The sequence below is a fragment of the Panthera tigris genome, chromosome B3, assembly GCF_018350195.1.
Source record: "Panthera tigris isolate Pti1 chromosome B3, P.tigris_Pti1_mat1.1, whole genome shotgun sequence".
NCBI lineage: Eukaryota > Metazoa > Chordata > Mammalia > Carnivora > Felidae > Panthera > Panthera tigris.
Genome location: NC_056665.1, coordinates 103,307,360 through 103,322,896, shown reverse-complemented (window position 1 = coordinate 103,322,896; position 15,537 = coordinate 103,307,360). Strand labels below are relative to the sequence as shown.

The 15,537-nt window shown below is 38.2% G+C and overlaps 1 protein-coding gene across 6 annotated transcripts in view; it reads right to left on the bottom strand.

Annotated features, from left to right (window-relative positions):
* TMEM260 (transmembrane protein 260) overlaps positions 1-15,537 on the bottom strand; it is a 73,260-nt gene that overhangs the window by 31,139 nt on the left and 26,584 nt on the right. For all 6 annotated transcript variants that reach the window (XM_042989780.1, XM_042989781.1, XM_042989779.1 and 3 more), the window contains exons 5-7: positions 15,025-15,138; positions 5,329-5,508; positions 3,619-3,659 (exon numbers count right to left, since the gene is read on the bottom strand). In XM_042989780.1, coding sequence (XP_042845714.1) covers positions 3,619-3,659; positions 5,329-5,508; positions 15,025-15,138 — 335 coding nt within the window. The remainder of the gene's footprint in view (positions 1-3,618; positions 3,660-5,328; positions 5,509-15,024; positions 15,139-15,537) is intronic.

Genomic DNA, 15,537 nt, shown 5'->3' with positions numbered 1-15,537 from the left:
TGAATACTTTTAAGGGCTGGAGTCAGATTTTAAAATTACTTTGTCTTCTCATTTTAAATTTGGGAGAAAAGGTAGCACAAGAAAGAGTTAAACAGTTCTTTTTTTAAATTTATTTTTTAACGTTTGTTTATTTTTGAGAGAGAGAGAGAGAGAGACAGAATGTGAGCAGGGGAGGGACAGAGAGAGAGGGAGACAAAGAATCCAAAGCAGACTCCAGGTCTGAGCCGGCAGCACAGAGCTCAACGTGGGGCTTGAACTCACCAACTGCGAGATCATGACCTGAGCTGAAGTCTGATGCTTAATCACTGAGCCACCCAGGCACCCAAGAGTTAAATAGTTCCAAGATGTTTTCCAATTGTAACATTGGGTTACCAATTTTATATTTGGCTTAGGATCAGAGCAAGTAATTCTTCTGTATTTGTAATATTGGTATGGTGTATCGATATCATAAACCAATTTGTATCCTCTGATTGGTTTGGTAAGAAGTCATCAGAAATGGGTTTTTGAACTTCTGTCAGCATTGTACACATGGCCTCCTGTGATTTCCTAATTGAAAACAAAATTAATTCAAATAATTTTCTGGAGATCCAATCATAAAAAAGGAAACAAGAACAAGAGAGGTGATTTCCCTTAAAAGGCTTCCTTGTTTTCTATATTATGTGGTTCAAAAATGTTGAAGCCATCTCTGAGAAATGTATTCTTTTTCCTATAATTAAACTAAATTCTTCCATTAACTAATAAGGATTTTCCAACTGCTTTCTGAGTTCTAAAACAGCTCTAGCAGTCTCCACTTTTCAAAAAAGAAACGACTCTATACACCATCTCAAAGAACTTTCTTCTCCCTACCGGCAATTTTGCTGGAGAAAATGTGATGCCATAATTATGGAAACCACACAATGTGTCTTTTACTAATGGAGACTCATCTACTATGAGAAGATATTCTTACCCATTTTCAAATACACTTGAAAAATTGATTCCAGCATGAGGCCCATTTCAAACCATTCTTCAAAAGGAATGAAGTCAGTCTCAAAATTAATTCTTGGAGATCTGTTGCTTAAGTGTTAGCTCTAAAACATGGTCACTGCCTAGGGTTAGATTCAATAATTTCCTTGTACAGGATTGCAATTTAGAGATATGCATGGGGAAAGAATTTAATTTGCTTGACTGGAAAAGGATAGATGATTAGGTCCCATCATTTTGAAGGATTTTCTATAGTAGGTTAATTATGAGTTGCTTCTCTCAACACTCCTGTCCACCTGAAACAATTAAAGGCTAGAAATTCTCTCCCTCAGTCAGAGAGTGCTAGGATTAAGCCTCCATGCTACATTATGATTTGGTTTGAACAAATAGTGTGGGTGTGAGTGGTCATTACTGTTGTCATGTCTTTTTTCTGGGCATATTTAACTGCTATTCCTTCACTATAAAGGAAGCTTTTGTGTTCCCCAATAGATGACTTTTATGTGCACCTAATAAAAGTTAGATGTAAAGTCCAGCATTACTCTTTTTTTTTTTTTTTAATGTTTCTTTATTTTTGGGAAAGAGAGAGGGAGGAGAGGGGCACAGAGAGAGAGGGAGAGAATCCGAAAGGCTCCGAGCTGTCGGCACAGAGCCCAACGCAGGGCTCAAATCACAAACTGTGAGATCATGACCTGAGCCGAAGTCTAATGCTCAACGAACTGAGCCACCCAGGCGCCTTCACAAAGGTGCCTTACTCTTGAGAGTTCTTTGGAGTTCAGGTGGGATTTGTGAAGGTAAAATATACTAGCAATCTTCAGTGTGATAACAACCCTGTGAGGTGGGTAAAAGAGAGCAGCAGCGAGTCTTCTGGCATGGAGCAAAGCAGAATAAAATGAAAGTCCACGGCCACTGGTAAAGCTGTCTTTATAACTGAGCTTCTGGCGACCTTTTCTCCAAACGAAAAAGAAAAAGGACCCACAAAGGTTCAGTCAGACATAAAAAAAAATATTCAAAATTAGTTGTGAGAACCAACAAAAGGTTACATAAGAGTAATTGGTACCAGGAAAGTGTTTTCAAATTACAGTATAAAATGAAAACCAGCAGGCTAATAAAACAGTATGCATATTACGATGCCATTTTTAAAAACAAAAACAGAAGAAATATTGGAAGGACACAGACAAAAATGTTACTGGATTAGCAACAGTGGTTATCTCTGTATGTTGGAATTATAATAATTTTAATTTTCTTATTTTTGCTTACCTGGATTTTCTAAACTTCTTATAATGATTATGCATCATATTTTGGGAGTAGGGAAAAGGGTCATTTAAAAAGAAAGGAAGGATGGCAGGAAGCAAACAAGCTAGCAAGTTAACAAGACAGAAACTGTGAGAACCTATGAACTGCCTTGTATACAGAGTTGAAATATTCTCCCCATATTTTAAAAATGGTTTTCAGATTGGGGCGCCTGGGTGGCTCAGTCGGTTGAGCGGCCGACTTCGGCTCAGGTCATGATCTTGTGGTCCGTGAGTTCAAGCCCCACATCGGGCTCTGTGCTGACAGCTCGGAGCCTGGAGCCTTTTCAGATTCTGTGTCTCCCTCTCTCTCTGACCCTCCCCTGTTCATGCTCTGTCTCTGTCTCAAAAATAAATAAATGTTAAAAAAAAAAACAAAAAACAAAAATGGTTTTCAAATAGTCCTGGGAATCCCACATTAATAATTACTTAGGAGATCACCTGTGATAGAAGACTATTTGCCATAATTTTATATTGAAAATATTATAAAAATAGTAAAGGATTGGTATGGATATTTTTCAAGTTGTCTTAATCTGTGTGTTTAAAGCAAATATTAACCCATTTTTCAAAGAACCCTAGTGGGTAATGCAGATGAAATTTATTTGCTTAACCTGACTCTAAAAAAGGCTGGATATTAAAAATATTTAAGTCCAAAATAGAGCTTAAGGACAGCCTAAAGAAAAAGTCTTAAGAGACATCAAGTAAATAAAGCTCTCAAGAATTAAAGAACATAGCTCAATTCTAAATAAAAATAAAATAATCAAATTGCTAAATACAATGTTATAAAATATCTCTGAAAAAAAAGCATATATAAAACCAGAACAAAGAATAAATTATGTATAAAGAAACAGTGCATTGGATAATTTCGTATCCAAATGAAAGTTGAAACATTTTAGTTGCGTAGGTTCTATGTAGTCTCTTAATAACTGCTGTATTTATTACTCACTTCAATCTTTACCTTATTGAAGGAAATGCTAGAATGTTTGACAGTATACACACACAACTGTTACCTGTACAGGCTAAAGCTACTTCTCAGACATACTGCTTCACAAAGAGATAAACCCAGAAATCCCAAAATTCACTTAAAGGAATGAATAGAGAATTTACTTAAAATCAGTTTCAGGGGCACCTGGGTGGCTCAGTCAGCTAAGCATCTGACTCTCGATTTTGGCTCACATCATGATCTCAGGGTTTGTGAGATCGACCCCAAATGGGGCTCTGCGTTGACAGCCAGAGCCTGCTTGGGATTCTCTCTCTCCCTCTCTCTCTCTGCCCCTCCCCTGCATATGCATGCTCTCCCTCTCTCTCAAAAATAAATAAATAAACTTAAAAACAAAACAAAACACAGTTTCAAATATTTCATACTCACAGCAAAATTTCAGACATACTGGATCCTATTTCAGATTTGGCCTAAACATAAAAAGAGAAAAATTTACTTGTGCAAGCATTAAACTGAAGCTTTGTTAGGCTATTGTATTTTAACTACCTTGATTTAAAATATGCGTGTTTTAAATAGACAAAGCAACATCTCTCTTTATTCAGTCTTTACTTCACAGCCTTGCTGAGTTTTTGCAGAGAAGTCAATGAAAACTAAACACTTTCTTTAGGAAGAATTAATGCAGAAATAATGATTGGCTAAAAATCAGTTAAAATATTTCCAGCAGGAATGATTAACACATTAATGAATTAACAGACTTTACACTTTTGTTACGGAGTCTCTTTAAGGCACTTTGATTAGAGCTCATTATCACATGTTAGTCTATAATTTCACAATTACATGTGAATTATACAAATTTCAAATCTGGAATGGCCCTCAAGCAATATTGTAATGGAATAACCAATATAAGTAAGCCAGAGTATAAATTTAAAGTATCAAACTTTCTAAGTCAAGAAGTAATTAATAATTATCCTTTCATTAACCTATTTTATTATGAAATATCTCCTCCATACAAATAACATATATAATGTGTATTTAAGGGATAAACAGTTTTTTTTTTTTTTTAAGTCTATAGAGCCACCATTCACTTAAGAAACAGAACTGCACCAATACCATAGGGTATCTCACAAAGCACTCATCAGCCTCACTTTTCTTACCCCCCAGTGGTAACTATTACCTTGAATTTGGTGTTAATTATTCCCCTACTTTCTAATAATATATAGTTCTACTTCTTTTGTATGTCTCCTTGAGTAATAGACTGTTTAGTTTTTGTATGGTTTAGAATTTTCTATCAATGGTGTCAAATAACATGTAGTGTTCGGAGATTTGCCTTCGTAGAAGGCACAAAAAACACAAACCATGAAAGAAAAATCCGAGACAACTGTCTCTCTTAAAAACAAAAAACAAAAAAACAAAAAAAACATGAGTTTGTCCTCCTATTCTTCAGATAACCTTTACCATAACCACACTCAGTGTTTTGCCCTGATTTATGTTTTAGGGACAGTAGGGCCTTTTGAACTTTTATAATGCTATTTTAGTGAAATTATACTTTATAAAGTATTTACACATAGGTATTACAGTAAATAGTACCACGAACACTATTTGTCAAATGTGAAAAAAGGAAGTGTTTTGGTCAAGGTAGATTAAAAATTTTGAGGTTTTTTTTTTCTTTAATCTTTCCAAATATTTTTAAATCACAGACTGAGGGACCAAAGTGATACCCGATGCTAAGAATGAAGTGTTTCAAGTGCTGGCGGCAGAATCTTTTTAACTTTGTCATACCGAGAAATATATTCCGGATATACGACATTATGATGTCATGTTTTGGGATTCAAATTTTTTTCTAATGTCTGTTAAAGACCATATTCCAAGGAGCAAGTCTGTTATGTAAATAACTGAAATGAAAATTCTCTGTACTGTCATTGATAAATATTTTTTTCAGTCAAAGCCCAGGCAGAACACTGAAGTTTTGTCATTTACTTCCTTAAAAGTGTTTTACTTATTTTTAAGAGTTTATCTTATTTTTTAAGTAATCTGTACACCCTACATGGGACTTGAACTTACAACCCGGAGATCAAGAGTCGCATGCTCTACCAGCTGAGCCAGCCCAGTGCCCCAAAAGGGTTTTAAATATAAATTTACCAGACTGAATGTTCCATATTCTTCCCTGAGAAAATGCGTCAAAAATCCTAGCAATGTTGTCTGGTCTCCCCAGGTCCAACGGGCTTGATTGAGGTAGGACGAGACAGGAAGGTAGACATAGGGCAACAAGCCAGCACCGAAGCACAGACTCAGCTTCAACAAAGAGCCCAGGGAGAGTTCCTGCATCAGAGCACATTGGGTTGTATAACAACGTTTATTTTAGTCCCTTCATCCCGGAACTTCCAGAACACAGCGAGGAAAACACCAAAATGTTTACTCAGAGCTGATCTCTCAATTTATAGTTAAGTTACCCCAGAATCCTATGTTAAACCTTTTGAGTCCTGTGGATTACTAGAGAATTGCATCAGCCTGAATTCCTTTGCATGGCAGGTGAAGCAAATAATATTAGTGAAGACTCCCGAGTATCATGTGGATTGCATCTTTTATATTTAAAACCATGTCATGACATGTATTATTCTAATACCAATTCACTTCACCACCATCATCGGGAGTAGGCTTCAACTATATTCTCTCTTGTGATTACACACTGATGATATGATTCTCTCTACAAGGGTTTTGGATATTTCGTGGAAATATTGGGCACAAATGAAGCTAGCTTTTAAATTACCTCCCAGCTCATCCAAATGCTTTCTCCTCAGTTTACATATAGGAAGGAGCACTGATGGAAATTTGTTGTATGTAACAATGCTGTTACGTTCGTATGAGAATGTATTTTTTCATCTGCACATTTCTAAAATAAAGGACAGTACTGACAAAGTCTCATAAAGATTATATCCAAAAGAATTCTGATATGCTAAAGATTCAAAGAGTGGTTGCTTTAGTAATTGGGAAAGGGAGTCTCTTACAAATATCATAATTGGAAATTGCCAACTTTTCCTTTACAAAAAAGGAAAATTCACATGTGACAATGAATACAAGAACCAAGGTTCACATTCACCAGAAGTAGAACAGGCAGTTGACTTATATTAACATTTTCAAATAAACACTCTTAATTGAAAATGGAGTGTTTTTATTATAGTACTGATTTCATTAGATATTTCTAAAGAGGTAATGAGATGCACAAAAATGATGCATGAAAAGAGTGTAAGAAATAGCTAATCGGATAACATGTCTTTGCTATTCTTAAAAGTAATTTTAAATAAAGCAAATGTTTATATTTTGACAGTTCCTACATGTTATAATGTTTGATTTAAAGTGGCACGATGCACAATTTTCCTTTTGTGGGGGAAATACACAGGGAGACAATTACATGAGAGCGTTTTCAGAGAGCACTGGAGAGTGGCTCAGAGTTCTAGCTGCATAGACATTAGAATCATCTGCAGAGATTTTTGAAAATATTAATGCCTGGGCTTCACCCCAGACCAATTCAAACAGAATTATTTTAGGGTGCGATGAGAATACACACACACACACACACTATATATATATATATATATATATATATATATATATACATGGATGTATACATGCATATACATATATGTACACACATATACACACTTTTTAAAAGCTTCCTAGGTAATCTGAGTAGCGAGGGTTGCAACCAACTGACTCAGGACTTCGTACTCTGCCTCAAATCACCTGACCAGCGAGATCCAAGTACCCTGTCACTTTACTGGTAGACCTTATTCTAGCCTCTGCTATTTAACTAGTGAAAATGAAATGCCCTTTGAAGAGTCATACTTCCCAAAATGTCATCATGCATCAGTAGCTGACCTAAGTATGGGAAAAACAGGCTCTCAGACAAGGCTCCCACCTTATCAACTCTGAGTCCTGCATGTTTCATAGAAAGAATATGGCTCTTCTTTCAATTAACTAACACAAGACATTTCCTTTTTTTGTTATTATATTTATTTATTTTTGAAAGTGAGACACAGAGCGTGGGTGGGGGAGAGGCAGAGAGAGAGGGAGACACAGAATCTGAAGCAGGCTCCAGGCTCCGAGCTGTCAGCACAGAGCCCAATGTGGGGCTCGAACCCACAAATGGTGAGATCATGACCTGAGCTGAAGTCGGATGCCTAAGCCACCCAGGCGCCTAAAGACATTTACTTTTTAAGTTCCTGACTGTCAATGCACCGCTCTGGTATCTGAAAGCGCCTTCTCTGATGTCAGAAGCCTATCTACGAGTAAGGCCACCAAGATGGCAACATAGATCATTCCTGACTTCAGTCTTCCTCACAAAAACACCAGCTAGCAACTATCCATAGACAAGACATCATTGTGAAGAATCCCAGGATTTAGGGGTGAGGCTGAAGCGCACTGTGCACCACAAGGACTAAGAAGGGCCGTGTTAGGAAGAAGGAGGAGCACTCTGACTACATCACCCCACCCCCAGGCCAGCACCGCACTGCACTGGCAGAGCATCCCTGGGGCTAGTTTTTCCAGTGGGAAAAGACAGTCCCAGATGGACATCCAGCTCCCCCAACATGCAGGACACTTCCCAGGAGGCTCATTCAGTTCTCACCTCATGAGGACCATGGTGGGGGAAAGGGGTTGGCTGGGCTCAACCACTGGGATCACACAGACAGGAGATGGGGAGCGGGGTTTTCAGCAACCAGTGCTCAGATTTGGCAGATGGTGTCCCTCCTGGCAGCGGTGCCCAAACAGAGATCCCAGCCAGGGTTCACCCACCTGCAGGGCTGAGCCAGTAGCTGATCCCACCCTAAAATAATTCTGGTTTAATTGATCCGGGGTCTACTTTAACATAACAAAGTCCGCATATGACAAGTCCATAGCTAACATCATACTCAATGGTGAAAGAAGGAAAGATTTTCCTCTAAGATCAGGAATAAGACAAGGGCACCCACTCTTACCAACTCCTGTTAAACACAGTCCTGGAAGTACTACAGAGTATTCAGGCAAGAAAAAGAAATAAAAGGCATCCAAATCAGAAAGGAAGAAGGAAAACGGTCTCTGTTTGCAGACGACATGATCTTATATAGAGAAAATCCTGAAGACGCCACCAAAAATCTGTTAGACTAATAAATGAATTCAGTAAGGTTGCAGGATACAAAATTAATGCATAACATTAGTTGTGTTTCTATAGACTAAAAATAAATTGCCTGAAAAAAAAGAAAATTATCTCATTTACAATAGCATCAAAACCAATAAAATATCTAGCAATAAATTTAACCAAGGAGGTGAAAAATCGATACACAAAAAACTAGAAGGCATTGATGAAAGATATTGAAGAGGGCACAAATAAATGGAAAAATATCCCTTGTTCACAGATTGGAAGAATTAAAAATTTTTAAGTGTCCATAATACACAAAGCCGTCTACAGATTCAATGAAATCCCTGTCAAGATTCCAATGGCATTTTTAACAGAAATAGAAAAATGAACCCTGGGGTGCCTGGGTGGCTCAGTCGGTTAAGCGGCCGACTTCAGCTCAGGTCATGATCTCGCGGTCCGTGAGTTCAAGCGCCGCGTCGGGCTCTGTGCTGACAGCTCGGAGCCTGGAGCCTGTTTCAGATTCTGTGTCTCCCTCTCTCTGACCCTCCCCCGTTCATGCTCTGTCTCTCTCTGTCTCAAAAATAAATAAACGTTAAAAAAAAAAAATTAAAAAAAAAGAAAAATGAACCCTAAAATTTGTATGGAACCACAAAAGACCCCAAATAGCCAAAACAATCTTGCAAAAGAGGAATGAAGCTGGAGGCATCACACTTCCTGATTTCAAACTACATTACAAAGCTTTAGTAATCAGGAGGCAGTTCAAGATGGCAGGGTAGGAAGATTCTGAACTCACCTCCTCCCACGGACACAAATTTACAAAGACCTGAAAACTACCTGAACAAGCGCCTCCACAACAAAGAACAAAAGGGCCACCTGAAAACGGGTAGAAGAGGCAGAGACATGGTCTTACAGAAAACCTCACCCCAATGCTGTAACCCACAGTCAGGAGGGATCTCATAAATACAGGACTTCTCCCTGAGGGGTATGGGGTTTGTGCCCCACATAAGGCACCCCAACCTTTGGAACCTGCACCAGAGTAACAACCCCCCACCAAATGTCTCGTTTTGAAAGCCAAAGGGGCAAACATTCAGGAAATTCACAGTGCTGTAGGAAACACAGACTCTGTTCTTAAGGGCTCAACGTGTAGACTCACTCGCCCCAAAACCTGGTACAGAAGCAGCAGTCTAGAAAGTGCTAGACCATAAGTGAAGAAGATTCATTTGTTAATCTTTTTTTAATTTTTTTGTAACATTTATTTATTTTTGAGACAGAGAGAGACAGAGCATGAACGGGGGAGGGTCAGAGAGAAAGGGAGACACAGAATCTGAAACAAGCTCCAGGCTCTGAGCGGTCAGCACAGAGTCCAACGTGGGGCTCGAACTCACGGACCGCGAGATCATGACCTGAGCCGAAGTCAGACGCTTAACCGACTGAGCCACCCAGGCGCCCCTCATTTGTTAATCTTAAAATGTCTGCTGTAGGCGCAGAAGCCTGGTAGAACTCTCTCTGGGGACAGAGACGCTGGAGGGTACCATTTCTGGCGTTCTTTCTTGACCCTGTTATTGCCAGTGAGTGCGTCCCACTCCTGTGTGCCACTCCATCGTGGCTCTACCAAAGCCAGCCAGTGTGCACAGCCCACACAGGGGATGCCCCTTCAGTGCGTGGATCTGGTGATCAAGGGGGATTGCATTTAGGAGTCCTATGGGTCTGAAACCATTGGAAAGACGGTTCTTAACAAGCTACCATCCCCAAGGGGCTGCACCGACAACAGACTAAAACACACCCTTAGCCTTCCTGTGAAAAAACTTCAGCCGGAGGGGTGGGGAAGATTCAGATTTACCACACATCTAAAGGCTACAGAAGTGCTCTCAGGGAACGCTGGCTGAGGGATACCATCTTTGAGCTCTCACCTGGCCTCACTACAGCTTGCTGGCATCTCCCAGAAAGAAGCTCATATACTCGTCTAGAGCCCCGAATTTGCATCAGTTCCTAAGGGGAGGCCTCCAGATTGCTTGGTCTGGAGGCCAGCAAGGCCTATGATTACAGTCCCACGGGACCATATATATATTTGCATACATTAAAGATGCTAATTGAAGTTCTAGTTTCCAATCAGCCTGAAACTAGGTGCTGAGATCCCTCCGTCTGGAACACTCACAGGCCTTGACACAATAACTGGAACCTACCAAGGAAAACCCAGGCTGCTCAGACAATCACAAAGGTTTGAGAGACAACTAGAGCAAGGTTAAACAATGAGGTACATCCCCTACACGATGCGACTCCTGCAAGACTAGGAGAGGCAGCCATTTTGCCTAGTATAAAGAATCAACCTCAGAGAGTCAAGTAAAATGAGGAGACAGAGGAATACATTTCAAATGAAAGAACAAGATAAAACCCTGGGGAAAAAAATCTTAATCAAACAGAGATAAGTAACTTGCCTGACAAAGAGTTAAAAGTACCAGTCATACAGATGCTCACCAAACTTGGGAGAAGAATGGACGTACACAGTGAGAAGTTCAACAAAGACATAAACATAAGGCAGTGCCAAAGTCACAAAACCGAAGAATACAATAACTGAACTGAAAGATACACTATAGGAGTTCGAGAGCAGGCTGGATGAAGCAGATAGAATCAGTGAGCTGAAATAGGGGGAGTGGCACTCACCCAAACCAAGCAGCAACAAGAAAAAAGTTGTAAAAGTGAATATAGCTTAAGAGATTCACAGGACAACATCAAGTAGAAAATCATGTGTATTATAGGGGTCCCAGAAGGAGAAGAGAGAAAGGGGCAAAAAGCTTACTTGAAGAAATAATTGCTGAGAACTTCCCTTACCTGGGAAAGGAAAGAGACATCTGGATCCAAGAAGCCCAGAGACTTCCAAAGAAGATGACCCCAAAGATACCCACACCAACACACATTATAATTAAAATGTCAAAAGTTAAGGAAGGAAAGAAGGAAGGAAGGAAGGAAGGAAGGAAGGAAGGAAGGAAGGAAGGAAGGAAAGAAGGAAGGAAGGTGGGGAGGAAGGAAGGGAAAAGAAAAAAGAAAATTATAGGCCATATCAGATATCCCTGATGAACATCAATGCAAAAATCCTCAACAAAATATTAGTAAACTCAATTTGACAATACATTTAAAGGATCATATACCGTGATCAAGTGGGATTTATTCCAGGGATGCAAGGATGATTCAACATCTGCACATCAATCAACATGGTACACCACATTAATGGAGTGAAAGATAAAAATCATATGATCATCTCAACAGATGCAGAAAAACCACTTATAAAATTCATTTACCATAAAAACTCCCAACAAAGTAGGTATATGGTCACTGAAAGGCCATATGTGACAAGCCCACAGCTAACATCATACTCAACAGTGAGAAGCTAAAAGCATTCCCACTATTATCAGGAATAAGACAAGGATGCCCACTCTTAACATTCTTAATCAACATAGTATTGGAAGTCCTAGCCAGTGCAATTAGGCAGGAAAAAATATAAAAAGCATACAATTGGAAAGGAAAAAGTAAAACTGTCACTATTTGTAAATGACATGATTTTATATAATGAAAACCCTAAGGACTCCACCAAAAAGCTGTCAGAACTACTAACCGAATTCAGTAGAGTTGCAGGGTACAAAATCAATATAAAAAAGTCTGTTGCTTTCTTTTTATACAGTAACGATGAACTATCAGGAAGAGAAATTAAGAAACCAATTCTGTTTACAGTTGCATCAAAAAAGAATAAAATACCTACAAATAATTTTTAAAATAATTTTATTTATTTATTTATTTATTTATTTATTTATTTATTTATTTATTTATTTATTTATTTAGAGAGTGAGCAGGCAAGAGGAAGAGAGAAAGAGAATCTTAAGCAGGCTCCATGCTGAGCATGGAGCCTGATGTGGGCTCGATCCCACAACCCTGGGATCATGACCTGAGCGGAAATCAAGAGTCGGACACTCAACCAAATGAGTCACCCAGGCGCCCCTACCTACAAATAAATTTAACTAAGGAGGTGAAAGACCCATACACTGAAAACAATAAGACACTGATTAAAGACACTAAAGAAGACACAAATAAATGGGAAGACATTCTATGTTCATGGATTGGAAGAGTTAGGACTGTTAAAACATGCAAAGCAGTCTACAGATTCAATGCAATCTCTAACAAAATTCCAAAGTCATTTTTCACAGAAATAGAACAATCCACTTGTATGAAACCACAAAAGATCCCAAATAGCCAAAGCCATCTTGAAAAAAAACAACAAAGCTGCAGGCTTTTCAAACTATGCTATAAAGCTACAGTATTTAAAACAGTATGGCACTGGGGTAAAAACAGACACAGATCAATGGAACAGAATACAGAGCCCAGAAATAAACCCAGGCACACATGGTTAATTAATTTATGACAGAGAGGCAAAAATACACAAGGGGAAAAGACCAGTCTTTTCAAAAAATGGTGTTAGGAAAACCAGACAGTCACATGCAAAAGAATAAAACTGGATCACTATCTTACACCACAGACAAAATTAACTCAAAATGGATTAAAGACTTGATTGAAAGACCTGAAACTATAAAATTCCTAAGAGAAAACATATATACACACATACATAATATGGAGTATTATTCAGCCACAAAAAAGAAGGAAATTCTGCCATTTGCAACAACATGGATAAAACTTGACAGTATTATGCTAAATGAAATAAGTCAGACTGAGAAAGGCAAATAATGAATGACCTAACCTATACGTGGGATCTTAAAAAACTGAACTCCCAGAAACACAGAGTAGATTGGTGATCACTAGAGGTGGGGTTTAGGGATTGAGGGAAGTGAGTGAATGTGGTCAAAGTGTGCAAATAGTTATGAAATGAGAAAGTTATAAAATGAGTAAGTCTGGGGGATGGTCATTATAGTATTGTACTGTACATTTGAAAGATGCTATGAGAATAGATCTTAAGAGTTCTCAACACATACGCACACACAATTTTAACTACATGAGGTGATGGATGTGTTAAGACCCACATTGTGGTAACCTCATATATCAAATCATCATCCTATATACCTTAAACTTACACAATATTATATGTCAATTGTATCTCAATAAGCTGGAAAAAGAAAAAGGAAAAAAATGAAGACTGGAAAAATAAAAAAGACGCCGGCTAAGATCACGGACAGCAGGGTGTGAGGGCACCCCCATCTGTGTATCTGTCAATCTGCAAGGAAAATATTTGCACCTCCTCAGGTTTGTACTCTATAGAAAAGTCTTCACTGAATTATATATTTTTTTTTTTATTTTTTTTTTTAACGTTTATTTATTTTTGAGACAGAGAAAGACAGAGCATGAACGGGGGAGGGTCAGAGAGAGGGAGACACAGAATCTGAAACAGGCTCCAGGCTCTGAGCTGTCAGCACGGAGCCCGACGCGGGGCTCGAACTCACGGACCGCGAGATCATGACCTGAGCCGAAGTCGGCCGCTTATCCGACTGAGCCACCCAGGCGCCCCTGAATTATATTTTTTATGTTATATCTCCAACTTTAAAAATCAAGGGTTTATATAATAAAAGACCAGATAAAGAACTTTCTGTATATTCTATAATACCACTATTAGACACTGCCTGCTATGCTAATATTCCTTACATAATGGACGTGATTGACTTCACAGAATCCAGTTCCAAGAAAAAGTTGATCTCTCCTGTCAATTGTTATGTTCCGTTTTTATCTATTTTTGATCGCATAAGAATTTTATAACCTCCATGTTATCCTTTTTGCTTTGTTGCCAGAAGCTAAGGACAAAATATGTTCAAGTACAGTAAATACAATTACCTAAAGTTTTGGAACAATTTCCCTATTTCTGTATAATAATTTTATTAAACATGTATTTTCTAATATAATTCTGACTATAGCAACAAACAATGAAATGATAAATAAATGTAGCTGACAAATAAACAATAATTAACAAACCAATAAACAATAAGTAAAATGACTCCAGTGTTGGCTTTGTATTTAGATTGTTTCCACCTCTGGGAGGAAGACTGACAGAATAAAGGGCTTCTGTCTTTCCAAAAACTCACACCTAACTCAGCTCCCTGCCTTCTTACGTACATCTCCTAACGCCTTACAGAGTATAGTAATTTTCTCATGTCGCTTTATACCACTATTGAAATTAATAATAATTTTTCCTTTGAGAGAAAGGAAAAGCTGAAATAAATCATCTTGAATTCTACAGAAATCTCTTCTGAGAAAACAGGATTGTTATTTACCAGAGATTTTATTCTTTGGGTCACAATAGCAGTGACAGTGTCTTGTTTTGTTGGGCGCTGCATCCCTAACACCTAGGGTAGCATCTGGCGGCGAGCAGGGGCTTGACAAACAGCTGGATGAATGAATAAACTATTATGAATACACTATCCTTTGTCTTAGAACATATAATAAAACAATCAAGGAAATCTGTTACTAGTGTTGTAACTCCTATTTTTATCAAGGTGCTGTTCAGAATCACTAAGAAAATGATGAAACAGGCGAGATGCCACTGCAATCAATACTGCATTTTTGTAAATCCTATTTTTTTTTCCAGTCAATGTTGTTAGAGCCCAAGGTCACTTACACATTATAGAAAACTAAAAAAAAATTTAAAGCTACACATTTTCTGATGCCATAAATGTTATATCGGGCCTTAATAAAATATTATGAATTTTCATTAAAAACACTCAAAAACCTACCTTCTCTTTTAAAAGTCGGAAGAGAATCCATGGTATTATGCACAAAATATAGAGTACTATTGTGTGCTGATTACATAAGCTAAGGCCACAGCAGAAAGCACCAATTTTAGCTACCTGAAAAAAAAAAATCTAAGTTAAAAATTTATCTAAAACTCGTAAGTAAGTACAATGGTAAAAAAGTATTCTTTATATTAAAACCAAGCACTTGTACCATAGGTCAGGCTCAAGTCAACCTCTTAGACACAAGCAGTCACACTTCAGCAGACACTAATATTTATCACCATTATTTTTTATAATATTGCCCATTCTCGTCCAATCACTGCAGTTTGACCTTACATGACTGCCTTCAAATTAAGTTTCCGAAAGTTCTGTGTGATGACTAGGTAAGTCCTAACAATAATAGGATACTGTGTCATTGAAGTAAAACCTGTAACTAAAGCTCAGTCATTCTTTCCGTTTCATTTTTTCTCCTATTAAATAAAGTATAATAGGGACGCCTGGGTGACTCAGTTG